This window comes from Urocitellus parryii, chromosome 2 (assembly GCF_045843805.1).
Source record: "Urocitellus parryii isolate mUroPar1 chromosome 2, mUroPar1.hap1, whole genome shotgun sequence".
Taxonomy (NCBI): domain Eukaryota; kingdom Metazoa; phylum Chordata; class Mammalia; order Rodentia; family Sciuridae; genus Urocitellus; species Urocitellus parryii.
The window spans coordinates 15,044,655-15,067,176 of record NC_135532.1 but is presented as its reverse complement, the minus strand read 5'-3'; the positions used below and the strand labels follow the sequence as shown (position 1 = coordinate 15,067,176).

Genomic DNA, 22,522 nt, shown 5'->3' with positions numbered 1-22,522 from the left:
TTTTATTTAAAGACAGGGTCTCACTGAATAGAACCTCACTTCTGCTGTGGCTGGCTTTGAACTAGATCCTCCTGCCTCAGCCTCCTGAGCCACTGGGACTATAGGCTTGTGCCACTGTGCCCAGCAAAACTAAATCTTGACTTGAAACACAAGTTTCCCTGAGGTCTGACCCCTTTGGGGCCACCTACCTTTATCTCCTCCAATGCCTGTCTCTAGCTTATTGACATGACTGACCTACCCTGTGGTTCCCTGTGAACATTCCATGCTCTGGGCTTCCTGCCATGTACGTCCTCCTCCTCTACATGTGGTTAAGGAAACATCTAAATGCCTTCCCCAAATTCCCCAGGCAAGTTACAGAAGAAGCCTGCTTACCTGCTGTGATCTGAACACATAGAAGGCATCTCTGAAGTAATGCAAAACTTTAAAACTCTGTTTTAACTTAAAAACATGGATAGGAAGGGAGAAAGAATGGAACAGGAAAGACAGTAGAATGAGTCAGACGTGACCTCCCTAGGATCACATATGAATACCCAATCAGTGTAAATCCACATCATGTACCACCAACTACTGTCATGTATATCTACAAAGAACAAATAAAAAAAAATATATTTCCCAGCAGCTCTGGAGGCGGAGGCAGGAGAAACTAGAGTTCAAAACCAGTCTTGGCAAAAGCAAGGCACTGAGCAATTCAGTGAGACCCTCCCTGTCTCTAAATAAAATACAAAACAGGGTTGGGGATGGGTTCAGTGATTGAGTGCCCCTTAGTTTAATCCCTAGTACCAATATATATATATGGATATATTTCAAAAAACATGTATAGAGTCTGATCTGATAATGGAGTTTCTCATGATCTTCTTTATATAAACACACCTATAATGCACTATCTACAGTTTTGGAGACTCCTGGGAAACTCCTGAATACAGGGTCCTCTTCTAGTCCTCCCATTGCTCGCTGACCCTCATTGATTTTCATCCACATTTAAATTACAGAGGGGGGAAAAACACTTACTAGTGAAGTCTTTATTAAATCTTTTCAAAGCCTTCAACTTGTCAAACCACTCTGCTATTTACCACTTCTATTCATCGGTTCAGATGGTCAGTGTGTCAAGGACAAGTAGCATGAACAAGTTTAGGAAGAACTGCGAGTGACTCTGGGGCAGAGCATGGGCCTGAGAGGCAGCCCACTCACTAGCATTCTGCAGAGGAAACGCCAGCACCGCCACCTAACCCAGGAGGAGAAAATGAATGAATAGATAAAACAACTTCTTCATTCTGTCTAGAGCACTGACTGACAATGGAGTTAACAGGTCAGGGCTAACGTTCACCCCGGGGCTTCAAGAGCAAGACTGAAGTGGCCATCTTTAGTGACTTCCCCTGTGTTTCCCCTGAAAACAGAAAGCCTCAGAAAAGAATCCAATCATGAAACACCATCAGGGTTTATTCACCACTGGGCACGTGGTACCGTGGCACTGCCCAACACCAAATAGAAATGGGGTGAGGGGTCCAACAAAAGCCAAAGACAGGAGGCCCACTGTGGCACAGCATGGAAGGAGGCCACATGCAGCAGTCCGAGCCCAGATGCAGGGACCAAGCATTGAGGGAACAGGAGGAGTCCACAAAGACTCTTCCAGGAGACCATAAGCCAGAGAGAGAAATTGGAGAACAAGAACACAATTCAGAGAACAGGCACCATGTGTGCACGAACCACATTTGTGGCCTCATCTTCAGTGAAGCCTGCCAACTGGGAATGATAACATCTTCAGAGGACACAGGCACACACGCGGACACGGCACGCATCCTGACGCTGTAGGATATCACCAGGCAGGAGAGGGGCAGCCTGGCCTGCTCGACATCCTTGTCTGGGTCCAGCTGTCTCCAGGTTCAAGTATAAAGTCTTCAAAAAGGTTTTCAAAGCTGGCTAAAATGCCAACCCTGGTTCAACGAGAGCTCAATGCACACCATACATTCCAGCCATGAACATTATTTTCCTCAATTTACATTTTAAAATCAAATCAGTATTTGATTTTAAAGGATCACATATTGATGACTTAATTTCTCCTTGAGGAGGGTGTGTGTCTTTGTGTGTGTGTGTGTGTGTGTGTGTGTGTGTGTGTGTGTGTGTGTACTGGCAGCCTGTGTTGTCTGAAATGTATCAATCCTATCTTTCCAGAAAGATATCACTTTAAAAAAATAACATCAGAAAGAGATGGCTTAGATTCTTGATTGTTTTTAAGAATACTGAAATTTTAAATTACTTAAACATTCAATTTAATAAAGTGACAGTTTTTAGTTAAATAAAAATGATATTTTTTCTATGTAGTTTAATATATTATACATAGTATTTAAATTTAACTTTAGGTTTGTGAGGGAAATCCCAAGAAAAATTGAAGGAGATCAGTAGAGTTGAGGAAAGGGACCAGGGGAAGGGAGGAAGAGAAAGGAGAAATACTGAGGAATGATTGATCCTGGCCAAATCACACTATTCCTTCATGTGTGAACATACTACAAATCCCACCATTATGTATAATCATAATGCACCAATAAAAAATATAGGGGAAAATTAATTTAACTTTATCATACCTATAGGTACTTATCTATAAAGATCACCCTTTCAGCCAATAGTACAAGTATGATATAGAATCACCTGTTGTTCAGTTAAGCTCCAACCTGAGCAATGTGTATTTGCTCTGTCACAGCCAATGTTTCCTTCTTATTCACACAGTGTTATCCCAGAGCTGTGCACAGCACCACTCAAACAAATGTACAAAAGACTTCCACCTTATGTGCTGACTTAAGAATTCTTGGTTAACAACAACTCCACTCTGCTTAGAAAAATCAAGATAACCAAACAGAAACTGAATCAGTCCAGCCTCATGGAAAACAACAGCAAAAGCCTGACATCATCCTGACCTTGGCACTCAGGTGTTTGCCCTAAAATTAGGGAGGCTTGCTGAAGGAGGAAGCTCCCGTCCTGAACAGGGAGCCATCTCTGCATGGTGGATGCACTCAGCAGTTTGTGTGGCCTCGGGGGATTTGCAGAATGCAAGCCCAGAGCCTCTCCTATAAGAGACTATTTATTCCAAATTGGTGACAAAAGACATGACATCTCCTTTCAACACACAAAGTGAACATGTCCCTCCTTTGTTTAAGTTGTCCCTGTCATTTTCCCTTGCATCCAGGGCACAGGCCAAGCCTCTTCCACTGGGACTGGAGGCCACGGTGGTCCCACTCTCCTATCTCTCATGTCTTCTCTTCCTCAGACCAACATGTGACTCTTCCTGGGGACAAGCCACCTGGAGTCTTGGCAACTGTTTCTCACCCACCCTGCCCCTGACCTCTGCATGACTCTCTCCTTCTTATTGTTCAAACTCAGCATCACCTGGACCATGTGTTTCCTACGATCACCCCTGAAGATGTGCCCTTCCTGCAGGCACCAGCAGCACAGGGGACCCAGCTGATGGGCTTTACTGGCTTGTCCATTTTCTGTCTCCTGCATCAAGATGACAATTCCCAGGAGCTGAACCCCCCTGGTTCACTGCTCTAAACTTTAATTGTAGAAAAGTGCCCAGCTCACAGGAAGCGCTCCAGGAATAGTAACTCACTGGTGATGACGAAGGCTTAAATGAGAGAGCCAAGGGAACCATGCTCAGTGATAGACCCCTTCTCTTTCGCAGGACACAGACATGGCTTTGTGATGAACTAGAGAAAAGTAAAGAAAGAAAGTGTCCCAACCATGGAAGGGAAGCTTTTGCTGATCCTCAAAGAATAAAGAAGATACTTATGAAAATGGGCTAAAAGTGTGCAAATGTACCACTCAAACACACACACCTAGACACACACACACCACACTCAGTCTAGCTGGCATGTGCCTTCTTTCTATGAGTTGGAGAGAAACGAGGGCTAGGGAATCTGAATTTTATTCTCTGCTTGCCCGTTATAACCCAAAACTTAGGCAAGTGAAGCAAAACAGATCTATTTAGATAACGGATTCTAAGAGGGTGCTAATCAGTGAGAAAATGGTTTAAGTCCCTGTTCTAGTTACAGGTGCTCCCCAGGGGGGCCCAGAGGAAGCCGTAATCTGATTATCCGCTGAGGAGACTCACCCTTCTAGGACATAGTCAGGTCTCTGATTCAGTGGAGAAGATCTAGTTAAAGCATTGAAACCAGCAATGATACTGGTATTTTCAAGCAAAGAACAAAGGTATCTGCTGATTTCAGAGGATTGGGACAGGCTAATAATCTCTACAGTGCAGAGAAGGCAAAGACAGAAGGAGCTGAGAGAGAACCAGGCCAGTCTTCCTCCTAATTCCAAAATGTTAAATAAATGACCCGAGATTGCATTTAAAAGCAAGAGATAAAATTGGTTGAGAAAAGATTTATGAATAAAGTCTTCAGAAGTAATATAGTTAAAGTGATGGAGGTTATTGAATATGCCAAAGATGAACAGATTCATCAAAACCTGAGTGGGAACACACCTGGCACCTAAAATAACTTAAAAAACATAAACCAACGGAACAGAAAGCTGTAGCCACTTCCTTTCTCTCTCCAGGACTTCCTAGGTGGCACTCAGAAAGTGAACATTCACACTCACTATGGATGCCAGGGTCCTTGAGGAGGGCTATGGAGGAGAGAGCTTCCTGCCTTGTCCTCCCCGGTCTCAGGGCATCCCACGCTAACCCCCTTCCCTGAAGGGAGAGAGGAAGTCTGTAGCCATCTCTGAATCCAGTCCCTTGACACATGCAATGGCCCCCCCATTGCACCCCACAAGAACTAAAAACTCCAGGATCCATCCACACCTCCCCATACCCTGCATTCCAAACAGGACTCCACTCTGCTCTTACCGTCCCACAGCTGGCATAACTGGCCTCCTTTCTTAGACTTGTTCTGCTGGTGGTCACTAGGGACCCCCCTCACCCAGCTGGCCTGATGCCTTGTCTCTCACCTTCTCCTGTTTATCACACCATCTTCCTTTGGCTTCCCCAACACCAGTCTTCCTCTTCTCCTTTCTGCTCACTCTGCAGCTCTTCTGTTTCTCTGCTTTCCCTTTAAACCTCAGGAACTCATGGCCCTTCAAAGGGCTTCCCTGTCTCTGGGCAACCACTGCCCAGGGTCAACTACTATCCACTGCCACAGGGTCACTGACTACCTCCTGAGGGAAGAAGACGCAGGCTATGCCCTGGTACCAGCTCTTTCGGAAGCACTGCTGCTTCCAGCTACCCACAGCACACCCACCTCTGCAAGTCTCATGAGCTCCCCAAGATAAGCAACTGAAAGCACACACCTGGGATTAGAAACATGTCTCCTGCAAAAGTCTTAACCATTCTCCTACAGTGCTCCCTCTTTTGTAACTTTGTCACCCAGCATCCCACTGGTGGCTGTCTATGGGTCCCTCCCAGCATCATGCCTCAGAAGACAGAATCCCATTCCACTCAAGTTCTATATCCCCAAGCCCAACATGGGGACTGCACACATGAGACACTCCATAAAAGCTTGTTAGGAAATGAAGATAAAGGCTCTTTTTCATCTCTGTACATCCAACAGACAATAAAAGCAGCTCAATAAAAGATCAGTGGGGTGGGGCTTGGTATAGGGATAAGCATTAGCAATTCTTTTCAAAATTCATACATTTATAATAGAAATAATGTTTTCCTGTTGGGGGAATTTCAAGATTTTTCATAATACATTTAACTGCAAACTGTGTCATAAAACATATCTGGCCACCAAATATCACAAATGATTGCATTATTAGATTTATATAAAAAATTACCAAAATGCTATTAAAAGATTACAAATATGGCATCTATTAACAACTCAATCATTATTTTAAGAAAATGAAGTTTTACAATCATGCTTCTGTATTGTTACTCATCACATACTTAAAAATGTGAATTTCAGTGATCTATGCTTTCTTTTTTTTTTTCTTTTTTCTTTTTCTTTTTACCCAAATACATCATCTTTTAAGGGCCAAATTCCTGTTCAAACAGTCTCCCCCTCACTGATTTCTCTTACCTGAGATCTAGATTAATATCTTCAAATATGTGTATTTGATTCCTGTTTTCAAAGAAATCCCAACTTTTAAGTTGACAGATAACTTAGTTTTCGAAATCTTGTTAATATTCACAGAAGTTACAATTGTTCAAACAGCAAAGAAACAACATTTGAACAACACTCCTAAGCCAGATGTGCAGTGACAGTCCCTAGCTAACTTGCCTGATCAACCCAGGGCAACCCTCCCAGAACCTGCAGGTGGTTACCTCATATTCTATACATAATATTTGCAATGATATATTTATGTCTTATGATACATTTGAAACATCCTTCCATTTTGATCTACCCTTCTACCCTGTCAAAAACTCACCTTTGGATCACTACTGTTCCTCGACCTGTCCCCTCTGCCCTCCACCCCTTCTGAACTTCCTGCACTAATGTAGGACAGCTGCAAATAGCAAATATTTTCCAAACTCGATAGGACACTGTTTTTCATGAGCATTCTGCAGTGACTAACAATATAAAAACCCCTCGATGTTCATACAAATACAAATCTTTTGTATTTGTACCAGGGACACAGGCAAATAACCCCTTTCCAGTGAAAGAATTTGCTCACCTTTTAATAGGATTTCCTTATCTCAGTCATTTCATCAGAGTAACTCTGTCCCTGGTTTCTGCCTGGCTTCTACAGAGCACAGTGACTCTGGACATCATGACAGAAGCAGAAGGAATGTGTTCTGGTCCCTCAATGATTCCTCAGCATCAGACTCAACTGCAAACCCAAGTTCTATCCCAGTGAGCCACTGTTCTGAACTCTTATTTATAAAACAACAAAACTAATCATTATCTTATAGAAAAATCAAAAATGCATGCTTGGGATATGAAACTCCACAGGGATAAAAGGAATCATATTATTTCTATATTCGATTTTAACTCTCAAAAAGCATGAGCATATGCATATCTTTAGGCAGAAAAAAAATATAAACCAGCAAAATATCCTGATAAGTGGAAAGCTTAACTCCCTATTGATAAAGATACTAAGTTTTGTTTTTTCGATGCTGGGGATTGAACCCAGAACCCTGCACAAGGTAGGCAAGTACTCTAAACCTGGGCTATAACCCCAGCCAGGTTTCTAAGCTTTGAATTTTGATTTTTATTCTGTTTGTTATTATATCCTGCCAAGTTCTTTCTGGCTCAAGAATATCAGATGATGTGCAGCTTTCCTGGGTATCAGCAAGCACCCTACCTCCTGCTAGACATCACCAAGGGTACTTCCTGATAAAACAGCCCAGTCCTTGCTAAACTCCATTGTCTCAGTCAGACTCAGCAGCCAAGGTTAGAAGGCCTCGTGCTTTGAGAGTTTCTCTGCACCCAGGGGGAAGCAGGTTGTGCTGTAAATACCCACAGAATCTGATGAGAGACATTGAAACCCTGGGCCTGCTGATGTCAACAGAGGGTTCTGCTAATGACATTAAGAACAAAGGCAGACAGGAAATTTTCTACTATCTCAATTTTGAAAGGGGCTAATGAACCCTTTAGAAGAATTGATGAGCAGACAAGAGGCTTGAAAAGTCATTTCCCTTTCAGACACCCATGCCATTGAGAGGCTGCTGAGACAGATAATATTCATGCTACCTGTAGGGTCTACCTGATGAGTACTTAAATGTTTAAAAATGTATGAAAAGGTTGAGTTAGAGTTGACAAAATTTCCACTGAAAAACCAAACAACCCTCCCACCAACACCACCCTAAAGATCAACTACGAAGAGCCAAAAGGTGAGTGGAGCTGATTGTCATTTTGACCTTGCTTCACTTTAATTCAGGAGACTATTTAGAAATGTAAGGAGCAACCCCTTCATTCGGCTCAGCTAGCAGAGCTAATAGGCTTCTAATTAATTTCCAGAAGATTGCTGTTATAACTAACAGGTTTTAAACATTTGGTTGATTGGGGAAAATGAATTGAATATAATGTATTTGATTTGGAAAATTAGTTTTCATTCTATGTGCTTACCATAATAGTGTTTATTTTAAGTTTACATGATTCCATTAAGAGTCCCAGAACACCACTGGTTGTTTTTATCCTTACACAGTCCTATCCAACTTATAAAGAAAAAAAAAAAAAAACTAAATTAATTTACACTTAAGACTTTTGTTGGCCTTTATTTGAGGGCAAGTTAAATTCATTTTTGTGGCTTTAATAAAAACCTTTGCTGGCTAATATAGCAACAGGCCCCAAATACTTCAAAATGATCCGGGCGATAGCTCAGTCAAAAGCCCACTCATCGAATGCAAATCCTCGCAAGAAAGGCTCTGCACACAAGTCAGATGAGCCAGTGAGGGCATTGTTTATGGAGTTTCATTTGATTCCTCCTGACAACCATTTAAACAATGAATGTTGGGAAATGTCCCTCAAAGAATCAACAACAATGGCAGGGATCAGCGCTTTTATATTGAGCTAATACTATTTTTAAAGGAGAAAATATTTCTTCCTGAAGGGATTATGGGAAGCCTTATTAAAGACACCTGCAAACAAAACAAGTGACAATAGATCTTTATCATAATTGATAACTGAGTTATCCTCTCTATAAAACTCCTTTCTTGGAGACAATACCATCAAGATTTACCTTTGCCAGTTGACTCAAGAAATCAGCTGATTGGGACCAAGAGTATTCAACAATGATATGTTTACCAAGATTATGTGAGCGGATTTTTTTTTTTTTATAAAAAAGGCCCTTGTCTATCTGTTTAAACAAGAAGTACAACGAGACTAGAATGTTCTCTCACACTGCTGAGAGTGTCTATATTGAAATTAAGTAGCATCCTTTCCCTCCACATGTGATCAGAAAAACACATGAGGGAGTCTAATTAGCAGGGCTCACTCTGCTAAGCACACAGTGGGCCAGCCGGCGCTGGGAACCCAGCCTTTGCCTAAGTTGAAGTTGCGAAGGAAAGCAACCTTTCACAAAATCTTCTCAAAGTAATTAACAATCACTGTCAAAATGTGTACTTCCAGTCATCTGTATTCTGTGAAAAAAAATGAAACTGCTTGAGTGGAAGACTGCTCCTGGGGATGAATAACTTAGCTAAATCCAGCAGGACATATTTACCAAATAAGTTTGAAGTAGGGAAAAAAACAAAATCAGAGGTGCTTGTTTGCAGTAAGAGGACTCCACCCGTGAGTCCCAGGTAAGTCTCGGTTTACTTCCCCTTGGTAAATAGTGGATGCCGTCGCCCAAGGGCTACGCTGTTTGCAGTTAGATATATTTATTGCCTCCTTTCTGTGTGACTAATAGGAATTTCAGTATTTCTATCAGGACTATTACTGATTTTTCTGACACGTCTAATTTTCCAAATTAACTAATTTGGGCTCCTTTTAAAAAAAAAAAAAAAAAAAAACAGTGACTCCAGAGGTTGTCCTAACCTTGGACTCAGAGAACTTCTGAGCACTAAAGAAAAGGGAGAAGGACCACTAGGCCCAAACAGTAAATGCACTTCATAGCACTTCTTCTTCTTTTTTTTTTTTTTTGGTTTTCTTTTCTTTTTTTATAGTTGGTCGATCAAAACATTACACAGTTCTTCATATTTCACAGTTTGATTCAAGTGGGTTATGAACTCCCAATTTTACCCCGTATACAGATTGCTGAATCACATCAGTTACCCTTCCATTGATTTACATATTGCCTTTCTAGTGTCTGATGTATTCTGCTGTCTGTCCTATTCTCTACTATCCCCCCTCTCCTCCCCTTTACCCTTTAACCTGGCTCACGGTTAGAACTGTCAACTGGCCCTGAGGGGAAGTGAAAGCATTAGCAACAGAAGCTGGGATTTTAGAATATGTGCAGCTTTTGATAGATGAATTTCACTTCCAAAATAAACACTTAAAAAAAAAATCACCAAATCACTGCAAAATAGGCAGAATAAAACAAGAAAGAAAAAAAAAACACCGCATGAGATGAAATGACCCAACATTGTTCTTGAGGACCTCGAGTTCACAGACAAAAAGAAATGCTTTATAGAAGATACTTCTAGGGGCTTGTTTTTTTTTAAGGCACTTTAAGACAGAGCAATCAACTTGTGAAAAGGAAAGCTGCCTAGAAAAACAAAGAAGACATTTTCTGAGATGACTTTGATCCTATGCTCAAATCATTGGCTTAAACATGCTTGCCTTTAAAGGCTTTGTATTTGCAATAACTACTCTCTATTCCACTTGTTAACAAAGTATTATTTTCACCTTATTATTACTAATCTTTTCTTTGTAAGTAACCACACCTGGTTTTATCCCCTCCAAACACACACACACACACAAAACGGTGCAGTAAATATTTGGCCTTTGTGGTAATACAATGCATAATTTAGTTAATCTGGGCTATCTTTCCGTGAGAGCTGATTGTTCCTATATTATGAAATGAGTTCACAGTAAAGCAAAAAACCACGCCAGATACCTGGGAGGCAGGCTGAGGGCCACTTACCCAGCATGTAGCTGCCACGAACCAACCCTGACAGGACGGCATGGCCACTCCTACACACCAGGTATTACTCATGCTAACTCAGCCTCCTGATCATAACCACACCTTTCTTCTACAAACATGGTTTTTATTAAGGTAGCACTGCACATTGCCAGGCCCAGGGCCCTACTCCCACCCCAACCCCTGTGAAAAGCCTTGAGAAAATAGGAATTTCAGCTTTCCATTGGAGAACTCTCGTTCCTGTTACATTACCTGGATGAAATCTAGAAATGTCAGGGGAAGCAAGTCATCCATATGTCCAATGTCTTTGGAGAAACGATTTAAAATTCTTCCTGCAAAAACAGGATATGAGAAATTACTCATTTCCCCAGATAGACCCTTTAAGAGAAACAATTCACAAACAAATCAAAACAATATTTTCAATGCATATGTATTCAATATATTATGCATTCATATGAAATAAGCCGATGTCCCTGTATGATACCTAAAGAGAAATTTAAAAATACCATTAAATGGTACTGGGCAGGGAATTACCATGTGACCCTGATTTTAAAAATCAAAAAAAAAAAGTGGTGGTGGGGCAGGGGAGTCTTGTAACAGTATCAGGAAGGACTAGTGGATTTTAGAAAGTCCCCTTATTTTTGAGACCCCCATCTAGGACTTGAATTCAAGTGCTACGTAGGTACATCAATAAGTGCTACTTAGGTACATCAGTCAATCCTAATTGTAATACTAATATCCGGTTACCTATCAGAATTAATTTTGCTAAGTGGAACATTTTTTAATAAATGTAACTGTAACCTTTGTATTCCCCCCCCCCACCACACACACACACACACACACACACACACACACACACACACACACACATATACCCCCCCCCAGGAGGGTTCCTGACCCCTCACATTTTGGGAAAACTTGAAATCCTTCCAAGTGGTGGGTGTACTAATGGAGCAGGAATCGTTATTTCCAGACGAGTGCCAAGTGTGACCAATAAAGAATTGAATATCCAAGAAGAAATGAAAATAACACTCGCGGATTGATTAAAGATCCCTTCCTATCATTCATTAGTAGAATCCAAGGAAATGCTATACCATAAAAACTTCAGAAATGGAAGGTTGAACTAATCAGCATCTATTCTTCTGAATGACTAGAGGGGGCAGGCAGTGGGGATGGGAGGTGTGAAGGTACACACATGCTGGTCTACTGTTTTGCAGGTTTGTAGAGTGCCCCCAGGGCCCAAGCTGCTGCTTTGGGAAGCCAAGCTACAGACCTGTGGCGTCTGTGCTCTTCCCAGCATTGGCAGGGGCCTTCCTTTCTCCAGAGCCTGCATACCACAAAACAGCAGGACCATCAGCAGTCAGACTGCCACAGCCCCCGAGGTCCTTCCTAGAACACCTGTGTTCCACCAGGAAGCACAGGGTGTTCAAGTCAGATATGAGTTGGGCCTTGATTTTCCTGTCTCAGCCGTAAGACAGACAGACGCCAGAAAATATCTTCTAGTGACATCTTTGGCAGGCCCTGTGATAACTTTCCTTAGCCTTTAATAACATCAGCTTTACAGGGTTGTCCCAAGGATTAAATGGGTCCATGCATGTGAAAGAAGCTAATCACAATGTCAAGCACTTTTTTAGAGGTGCTCAAAGTAAAGAGACACAGAGGTGGGACCCTGGGTATTAGCAGATTCTGCAGTGTGCACCTAGGAGGAAGTTTACTGTGCTAAAATGCAGATTCTGACTCAGTAGCTCAGAAGGAGCTTGAGAGTCCATGTCTAAAGAACTCCAGATGCCCCCTTCCGCTATCTCCCTGATGAGCTCGGAGGAGCAAGAGGTTAGGAAAAGTATTAATCGGACACGCTTGAAGAACACTATAATCAGACAGTTCATTTTTTTGCCACATATTCTTTTAGATTTTGTAGCCTATCTAGTTATTTTTTAAAATGTTTTCTTTAGTTGTAGTTGGACACAATACCTTTATTTTATTTATTTTTATGTGGTGCTGAGGATTGAACCCAATGTCTCACACGTGCTAGGCAAGCGCTCTACCGCTGAGCCACAACCCCAGCCCCTATCTAGTTATTTTTTAACTTTTCAAAGTATCAATAATGAAAGACAGAAAAATACACCTTAAAAAATATTAAAGACATGATTATAACACTTGCTGCTTCCTCAAAGGAAAATGCTACAACTTTTTAACACAGGCAAGTTTCAGACACACAAAATATGATTCAGCTTTAAAAATGTCAAGAGCAAATTTTTAAAAAATTTTTTAAGATGAAAAGGCTACATAGAGATGAGCAGTACATGAAAACCAGTCCTTTACCTTTTACTAAAAATAAGAATCTTAAGGTCTGAGAAACCCAAGGTTTGCAAACAGCATAGAATTCAACAAGAGAAACACAAACCACTGAGAAAAGTCATCTCCTCACACAGCTACTACGATAACTGAATGCCAAAGATAGTCCAAAACTTATATACTTATTCACCAATGAGCTGAATGAAGAAAATGTGACATCATAAGGTTCCATGATTTCCTTGCTCTAAGAAACAATGAAGAAAAGGAACGGTATCCGGAGAATACTTCCACCTGGCTTTGTGGCAGACTATTGGAATCGGAGCTGTGGTGTCAAGTTCATGGCCCAGAAGTCATTTTCTCAGAGGTCCCCAAATCCTGCATGCCAATTCATCCCTTTGGTTGGCCTTTGCTGAAAGGTGCCAGGAGACGCAAGGGAAGAGGAGCCACGATTTCCTGAGGGGAACCCAGTCCATTTTTAGCCTGTTCTGGTAGAGAGTGATGGCGAACCTTTCCTTCTTGTACTGCTACTTATTCAGTCCTCATTGCCACGTGGAGTGACTCAAACTTCTCATGAATGACAGCTCTTCATATACTTGGAGAGAGTTAATCACAGCCTTTCCAGACTTCTCAAGAGCAACTTGCCCTCAATTGTCGCTCAAAAGACAGCGTCCTGGCCTGGCCGTGGCCTCTCTGCATGCTCACATGGCCAGTCTCACTTCATGCCAGGAGCCCGTGATTAAAATCCATACCCCAGGAACTGTCTGCATACCTCAAGTGGGAAGCCCATTTCCCCCTTTCTGCACAAGACATACCCAGCCAGGAAACACCTCGGCACAGTAGATTCTGGCAACCAGCGCATACCTGGACTTCCACTGACTGAGAATTCACACCAACGCAATCCTGCCTCACACAGGCAGATTTTCCGGAACAACAGTGGTGACATGAACAAATTGGAGAGTTCATCCCTTCTGACCTATAAATTCCATTTTTAGGAAATATCCCACAGTGCAAAGATACTCAAGGTGACATTATTGAGCAAGTCAGAAGTGGGAATCAATCTAAATGTCCCAAAAAATGGTCTAATGTGTTATGGGTAATTTTAATTTTTATGTTTTGTTTTATTTTTTAATTTTTGGTGACTCAGTATTATTTGTGTAAAAGTGTGAAGTGGATGAGGAAAAGAGAAAGAAAAGAGACAAGGAAGGTTGTTGGGAAGACTGACTTTCATCCATCACATTCATGGTCTACTTAACTGGTCTGGTTCACATTTTTCTGTCTTGTCCATGAGAAAAAAAATGTTTCGAAAGAAGTTCTAGAACTTTCTTCTCAAAATACAAATCAATAAGAGAGGTATCTGAAGAACGGATCCTAGAATTTAACCTGGAGTTGGCATCACCTGTAGAATTCTGACTCCTCACCCAGAGCCAAGATCCTCAGCTTCTTTCTCAACAAAACTTCACTTAACACATGGAACTTCCCATGTCTAGTTTGAACCCCATTTTTGAAAATTTATATTTATATTTATAGATAAAAATATTGTGATATATTTTTATTGAGGTATATTTCATATCTCTTCAATTTATACATTTTAGTTACACAATTCAATGGATTTTAGTAATTTTACTGTGTAGAAATCATCACCTAAAATAAGCTGAAGACATTTTTACAGCCCCCATAAGATCTCTCCTGGCATCATGAGATCAAAGCCAGCCTCAGCAACTTAATGAGACCCTGTCTTGAAATAAAATTTTAAAAAGGGTTAAGGATGAGGTTCAGTGGGTTCAATCCCTGGTGCGTGCAAACAAACAAACAAAAACAAAAAATTCCCTCATGCTACTTATATTGATGCCCAGGTTCAGGTAACCACAAATCCACTTTCTACCTCTACAGATGTGCCTAATCAGTACCTGTCATACGGGTGGGATCATTATGTAGCTTCTCATTTCTGGCTTCTTAAACTAATATGCCTGAGATTCCATCCATGACACAGCATGGACCAGTAAGTAGTTCCTCTTTTAAGCCTTACTCTTTGCCATAGAAACTGTCTTAGGAACCAGCAAACCGGGCCCTCACGAGGGGGGAGGTAAAAGTGGATGTGTTCAGTGAACTCTTTGCCATGATAAACTTCTATGTATCCACATTAAGATAAGCATAAAGATTCATACCAAGAACTCATTACTGGTTCTGTAACTTAATTCTTTTGATAAGAACTGGACCCTGGGATGGTAGCTCAGGGGTAAATTGCTTGCCTAGCATGACTGAGGCCCTGGGTTCAAGCTGAAGGAACGGAAGACGGGAAGGAGGAAGAAAAAGAGCAACTGGCCTTTGGGCTGATATCTGGCAGAGCTGGAAGCGAGAGGTGCTGAGTTTGAGTTGGGCACTGCACATGTGGACACTGTAGCCAATGGTAGACAAAGTGGGCAGGGACAATAAGCACAAGAACCTGGGGAGAAGTGGAATCTAAATACAGGCAGCCTAAACAAATGAGCATACAGTTTACCCAATGGGACAAGGAGAGTGGACTTGTACACTCCAGGCAGAACAAGATGGCAGAACAAAGACTGGTCCAAAGTAAAGGGCACTGAGTGGGAACCCTGCTGAGTCTCTAGGCTGGAAAGGGTCACTGTGTGCATGATGCTGTGGGCCTGGAAGATGAGGATGCCATTCAAGGAGTGTGCCAGCATCATTCTACACAAGATTCATTCGACTCATTCAGCCAGACCAACGTGAGAACAAAATAGGAGCTATACCTGTCTGTGGGTCAGACAATTTATTCAAATTTTGGTGAGACTCAAATTCCTTATCTTAAGGATGAGGAGATGATAAATTTCCTCCAACTACTTCACAGAGTCAAAGATTTGCAGGATAAGAAATGGTGCTTGGGAAGGCCTCATCTAAATTCAGAACTTATGTCATTACTGTAAGATTTCAGATTTGGAAGAGGCATGAATGATCTCCAGAGCCAATGATTTCCAAACTCTCCTCTGAAGATGCTGAGATTCCACCTTGAAGAATGTCCAGGAGGTAGAGACTGGCCTCACCCAACTCTAGATACCCGCCTTTCTCCCATGGCTGCTTGTCCCCTCCCCAGGTTCACAAGGAGCTCGCCCCTGAAGAAGGACTCTGCAGGAAAGAAAAATGTCTGCCGCTCTTTGTGGACCTCGCTCTTGCTGTTAGAGCTGAGGAGACAAAGACCAACCAAGGTGCTCAGGGAGACTCGTGTTTCATAAGGGGGTGGATGCTGTCTGCCCAGCCTGCTGGGGATTTCCAGCCTGCAGGGAGAAAAGCTTGGCAAACCTCATTCTTCAGAGCACAGTCCTCTGCTGGCTCTTCCATTTTCATGAGGATAGAGCCATGGACTGATTTTTTTTTCCTGGTTCTCTTCCTGAACTTCTGTCTTTTATTACTGTCATTTCCTGTTTACTGATGCACTCCCAATCTTATCTCCACTCCCCATCTCCCAGGGCTTAATCACCTGACTATCCTACAAAGCATCTAAGCTCCACACGACTACACTAAACAGAAGCCTTTGAAACTGATCCACAAGGACCCTTGCCCAACTTCTCAAGCTCTTAGGCCAATGCCCAAACACTGAGCAGAACACTTAAGTCGCTTATGACTTATCTTTATCTCACATCATAACCAGCATGTCTTAATTTTCCATTTAAAAAAACCTCACTTGCATCTTTATTTCTTTTTATCTATCAGATCAATTCTATCAAGTTTTTAGGAACAGGGAGGAGACGAGATTGACAGGAGTCCCTTCCATTCCTCCTGACTGTATCCATGTTCTCACTGGGGAGCTTCTCTGTTCATCTATCAGGAAGGTCCTGAACCCCACTCAGCTCCATGTACAAACTTGAACTTCTTTCCCTTTATTGGATCGCTCTGGATAATGGCATTGCCCTCCTCAGGAACCCTCTAAAACACTAGCCACAGTTAACTCACCCAAGGTGACAGGGGACCTAATCCAGGAACTGGCTATCAAATCATTCAGAAGCCCCCTCAGCAAATGTGAGTCCATGAGAGAAGCGGGAAAAGCAGTGGAAGCACCATTCATAGCAGAGAGGAGAGGCAAAGGGCCCCCTGAGCCCTGGACAGGGGCCCTTTGCTTCCATAAGGACCAGCCCAGTTCCCGGGTGGTTACCCTTGCTCCAGCCGCTTGAGCTGCCCCAGCCTCCTTTCTGTCCACCCCTCCTCATCTGACTAACGCAGGGAGATTCTGGCCCTAGCAACCCAAAAGCCTTGGCCACGACATTATCACTTACCTGACAACTCACTGACTAAAATTTCTTGGGGAAATGATGAATCCTGTGAGACTTAAATTTCCAAATTATCAATTACTCTTTTAAGTAATAAAGCTTAAAAATTTTTAATTACTCTGGCAGAAACTTTTTCAAGTGGAATACAGACTTCTGATAACTTAAATGCACACATCTCTGGACAACACAGAGGCTCAACAGCGTAATTGTTTTTTAAAGGTGGCAATGTCCTAGGAAGCACCTAGATCACTTGGATGAAGCCCCTCACCAAGGACTTTGGCTCTGTGTTACTGGGCTCTCAGGAGACACATTTTGTCATGGTCCTGGGCCTGCATGTCACCTCTATTTTGATTTAGTGTTGACAATGGAGGAGATCTTACAATAAGTGGTGAAAACAGGGCCTGAAACTCAGAAACAGAAGCAGTGTCCCCATAAAGGCACAGTGCTGTGAGACTGTACTTGGTGAGACACTGTTCTTGCTTGCTTCCTGATATCCCTGAGGTCTGGACACATTCTCAGAATACACACAGCATAATCTGTGCAGTGAGTTAACTGTTCAAGTGTGTTATTGTTTGCATATACATCTAGACTTATACACCTCTATAAACACAGACTATATTTCACATGAGATCAATAACAAAGTGTGTGTGTGTGTGTGTGTGTATGCGTGTGAGAGAGAGATATTGATAATAACAGGCTATAAACCCTTAAGGAATGTTCCAAATCTTTTTAAAATATGGAAAATTTTCTGAGTAGAGGCACTCTTATACAAAAACATAAACAAATCCATAAACTTAAGAAAAGAGACTGAAAAGAGACTATGAGACCCGAGACTTGCTCCATGAGCATCTTTCTGTATGACCTTCAGGGAACAAAACTGGGAAGATGAATTCTGCAAACAATGCTCCCTTATCTTCCTCAGTCTGTAAACACATCAGGGAACTTATCAGGACATTGAAGGTTCATGGGCATCAGAGTGGCTTTATTGTTTATTTGTTTATTTTGGTACCAAGGATTGAACTCACAGGTGCTTAACCACTGAGTTACATCTTCAGTCTTTTATTTTTTATTTTAAGACAGGGTCTTGCCTCACTATGTTGCTGAGGCTGGCCTAGAACTTGTGATCCTTCTGCCTCAGTTTCCTGAGCTGCTGGGATTATAGGCATGCACCACCATATCCATCCACAGCGGCTTTACTCAGAAATAATCATAAGGACTCTAATCTGCACAGTCATCTCCAGAGCTCTGGGTAGGGCCTGAGATTCTGCATTTCCAACATAAGTAACAGGAAAAAATCTGGAAAATTTATGAAGCCAGCCCTTCTGCTATCAAGAGCAAATGGTTTTTCTTTTTTCAAATTTCAAGTCTCTCCTTCCAATGCTGTTTCACACCACCTTCTTCAACAGTGTTTTCCGACTGGGGGACATCTGGTACCACAGCAAGTGTGGGGTTTATCATCCTGGTCACTTTCCCTGTCCTACTCTTTATCTGTCTGAGCTCCACCAAAGGGATTTTAAGATTTCCAGCTGCAGAATGAGCTTGGGTACAGCTAAAGATACTGCCATGATGACACAGAAGTTCTCTAGAAAGCCATAGAAGATCCAGAGAGAAGGACAGTGGGCTCCAGGTGCAGTGGGGTGGGGGCAGCTGTCAGAGAAGGAGGGTGGAAGGGGCATGCACCAGATGCAGACCCTGCAAGGGCCAATGAGTGGACACAAAGGATGGAAGGACAGACAAGAGAGAGGCAGGCACAGATCAAAATAGAATCAAAGCTCACCAGCCCAACAAATCTGGAGAGTATCAGAGGTGTCACCAAGCCTTACAGATAAGCCTGGAACTTTTCCCTGAATTTAAAATAAAGTCAGGTAACAAACGGCATCTAATTTAAGCAGCAGCCTTAAATGGGCACATGCTCACCCAAACGACATTCTTAAGGTACTAAATTTGGCACACAGGCCCAGGATGGTGCTGAGGAAAGGCCTCCTGACCTCCACTTATAGCGCTTCTAAGACCCCATCTTCCTGACACAGCAAATATGGGCAAAGAGTTGTGTGTCCTCCTTCTTCCTGCCCTACCTCCTTATCCAGAGAAATCCAAAACTGGGTTCCGGTGGCAAGTCTCAGACATGCCTCCTGCTTGCCTTTTGGCAGCCATGGGATGAGGGAGCCACAGGCAGACCAAGGCAGACACTGTGCAAGTGGTCCCAGTGACACAGGGACAGGCGGACACCTGGGATGTCTGTGTCTCCTGGGAGTTCAGCTAGAACTGGGATGGCAGGGATTCAGACCCTCCTAGGGTGATGTGAAAGAATGTCTTTCTAGAACAACTGCACTGTGTTTTAAAGTCTAGTAGTCTCTTGCCTTTTCACATAATTAAGACATTCAAAATATTCATTTCAAGGTTCCATTATGTGACATGACAGATTGGAGCAATGAGTTTCAAAAGCGTGTGTGTACTCTTTTCCTTTTCTCATGAGAGCTTTCTCGTTTTGTCTCCCACCTGGAAGATCCCAGGTGGGACTGTCCAAACAAGAAGACCTATAAAAATCCCAGCTTCTTCAAGACCCAGGGCAGCCTCAGAGTCTGCCCTATCCGTCCACCTTCCGCTCTTTCTAAGTCACAAAATTCTCTTACCTTGCACTCTTCCCACCTGCTCACCAATGAGGGAGCACACCTTGGCCTCTCATCAAAACCTGCTATTTCAAATTACAACGACATCTGTCTTCTTGTCGGGTGTCATCTGGGCATTTGGTAGGTTTAATGGGATACAGCGGCCCCCTCCCCCTCTGCAGGGGAGCTATTCCAAGAACCCTCATGGATGACTGAAACCATGGAGAGTACCAAAGGCTGTGTACTTTCCTACACATACATAACTATGATAAAATCTAATTTAAAAATTAGGCACAGTAAGAGCACCAATAATAGAACAGAACAATTATAACAACATGCAACAAAAAACTCGAGCATGGTCTCTCTCCCCCTCTCAAGAATCAAGACGAATGTTAGTATTTTCAGACTGCAATGGTCCATGGGTAACCGAAACTGCGGAAGGGAAGCCTCAGGTGAGGGGAGGCCGTTGGACATCCGTGCAGCCAGTACACACAGGGACACCACATGGCATGAGCACACACCCCAGAGGCAGAAACAAGAAAGCTCGGGCCACCCACCAGGTGGAGGAGACCACAACAACAGGGGGCCACTGCCAGCAGGGTGGGTCCAGGGCTCGGGCAGGGCTGGCCTAACATGCCTTGGTGATGGGAAGAGGGCCTCCTAATTTGGAAAAGCAGCAGAGAATGGGTTGTCCAGGTGGGAGGAGTGACATCTGTCAGTAGTAAGACAGAAAGGGAAGAGGGCCAACAACATTCACCTGGTGGACGGGAGGAGCATGACCTAGGGTGTGCTGAATCGAGAAAGGAAGCGGGTGCAGAGTGGGAGAGGAAAAGGACCCATGAATGAGGGGCCTCTGGGAAAGGCCCCTGGGTGGAAACGGGTCTGATTTCTGTCTTCAAAGCAGTGAGAACAAGTGGAAGGAGGACCAGGGGGACATTCTACACATCTGCCGGATGGCTTCTACAGAAGACGGCCACGGAGATCAACCCAACCCCTGCTTCTGTGTGACAGGCCCACCCGAGCCAACTCACATGGTGTCCTCGCCACCGCAAAGGGTGCCCACGACTCACTCTCCTGGTCTTTGGGTTCATTCACAGTTTCTAAAACCACCAGATGATGAGCACTAAGTGTCAGAAGCCCTGTAAAGCCCGGTGTACACATCACCTCCAAAATAGGGCACAGCTACTGTCTCAAAGTACAAGGCGGCTCAGGCTTCCAGACAGTAAGAAATTAACTGGCAGAGACCCAGGTGTGAAACAGCCAGGCTGGGATTCATACCCAGCACTGCAGAGATTCAGGAAGGCACGTCAGTGTCAACATACTGGTGACACCAAGCTACTTTACTGAACACATCTGCAAACTCTATTAAATACCTATTAATAAGGATGCACCCATAAAGTTTCAGGCCGGGCTGGCAGTGAGCTGGCATAATGGTGATGACCAACCCAGCACTGGATGGCCCAGGCCCCTTCTGAGTGGCTGCTACCTGCAGCGCTGGCTGCTAAGCCCTCTGGCTGTCACTCCTGGTTAGAGGAGGTTCAGGAATCCTCTCTTGGCTAACCATAATTAAAGTAAAATATTTAAAATAACTCCACCTCGGAATTAAATTACATAAATTATTGTAGGCTGAAAGCATCTATTAACAAGGGAACAAATGAATGAATGAGGGCAGAGGCGCTATCAAAAGGCATAACAGATTAGCAAAGTCCAGGGGCCCGGAGGCCAACTCATACCAGGCCTCACCCGGTTGTGGGCCCAGGGTCATACTATAAGGGGCGAATACACCTGGCAAAACGGCCTCAGGACGTCATTTTTGCTACTACAGCAGCCAATGAATAGTTTGCTACAGCAAATAGTCAGTACTTTATACTTTCTAAGCATTAAAAAGAGAAAAAAAGGGAGGAAGAAAGACCAGGCCATTTCTTTTACCCAGGATCTCGTGGATATACCACCAGGAGTGAGTCTGGCCTGGACCCCTGGTATGGCCAGGGGAGTACAGGCCTCTGGGGAGCAGTGCCTAGAAGACTTTCCCAGATGGAAAGCTCCTGAGCCTTCCCACTGCAGAAGGCCCAGACGGGGTGTAGGATTCCAGGACATTCCTCACCATCGGCCACAGGAAGCAGCCAGGCCTCAGAGCCCCAGCCAAGACTTTTCTGATGCTAAGAGAACAGGAAACTGCCATGACATGACCTCCCCTGCCACCAGAATGTACCCCAAGGGATGGCGGCAGCAATACCCACTCATAGCGCCTTCATCTAAACGAAGGATCCCCATTTGCACAAAGGCCAGCGCCAGGCTCAATCCCCGAGGTTACTGTGAATGGAAATTGGCATCTGGCATGTGGAATCAGCTCTCTCTCTCTCGCTCTCCAGTACACATACCAGTATAGGTAATGCTCAAAAATAGGACAGCAAAACACTTGGTGTGAGAACGTGACTAGACTTGAAGACAATGGGCCCTCCTACTCCCCACCCCATGTAAAGGAGGAGTGCTGGAAAGGGATCAACCAACACCCAAATCTGATCAGTCAGTTCTATCTCTAGAGCATCATTTTAATATCTGGGAACCGCCAACAGATGTTATACCAAACTGGCTGGGTTGTGTTAATGTAAATGTGGGATTGGGGGGGGGGGGGTATGGCATTAAGAAGTGGTGGGGGGAGACCAATTTCAACTACTGTAACACTTCTTTTAAAAATCAGCATAAAATTTGGAAGACCTGGAAAATAGTGCTGTGAGTACTAGAATTCTATTTGTCCTGTTAGCTATGGAAGTCTCAGGATGCATGCTACCTCTTCATCAAACGATTGTCTTTTTCTCCCAGGGAAGAAACTATTTGCAGGTTTGCTTTCATGTTGACTTTTTCTGTACCATGTGACACTACTAAATACCCTCTCTATTTTCT

The 22,522-nt window shown here is 43.3% G+C and overlaps 1 protein-coding gene across 2 annotated transcripts in view; it reads right to left on the bottom strand.

Annotated features, from left to right (window-relative positions):
- The window catches only part of Abcc4 (ATP binding cassette subfamily C member 4 (PEL blood group)), a 230,178-nt gene that overhangs the window by 69,231 nt on the left and 138,425 nt on the right, over positions 1-22,522 (bottom strand). For both annotated transcript variants that reach the window (XM_026399756.2, XM_026399766.2), the window contains one exon: positions 10,705-10,784. In XM_026399756.2, the coding sequence (XP_026255541.2) occupies positions 10,705-10,784 (80 nt within the window). The remainder of the gene's footprint in view (positions 1-10,704; positions 10,785-22,522) is intronic.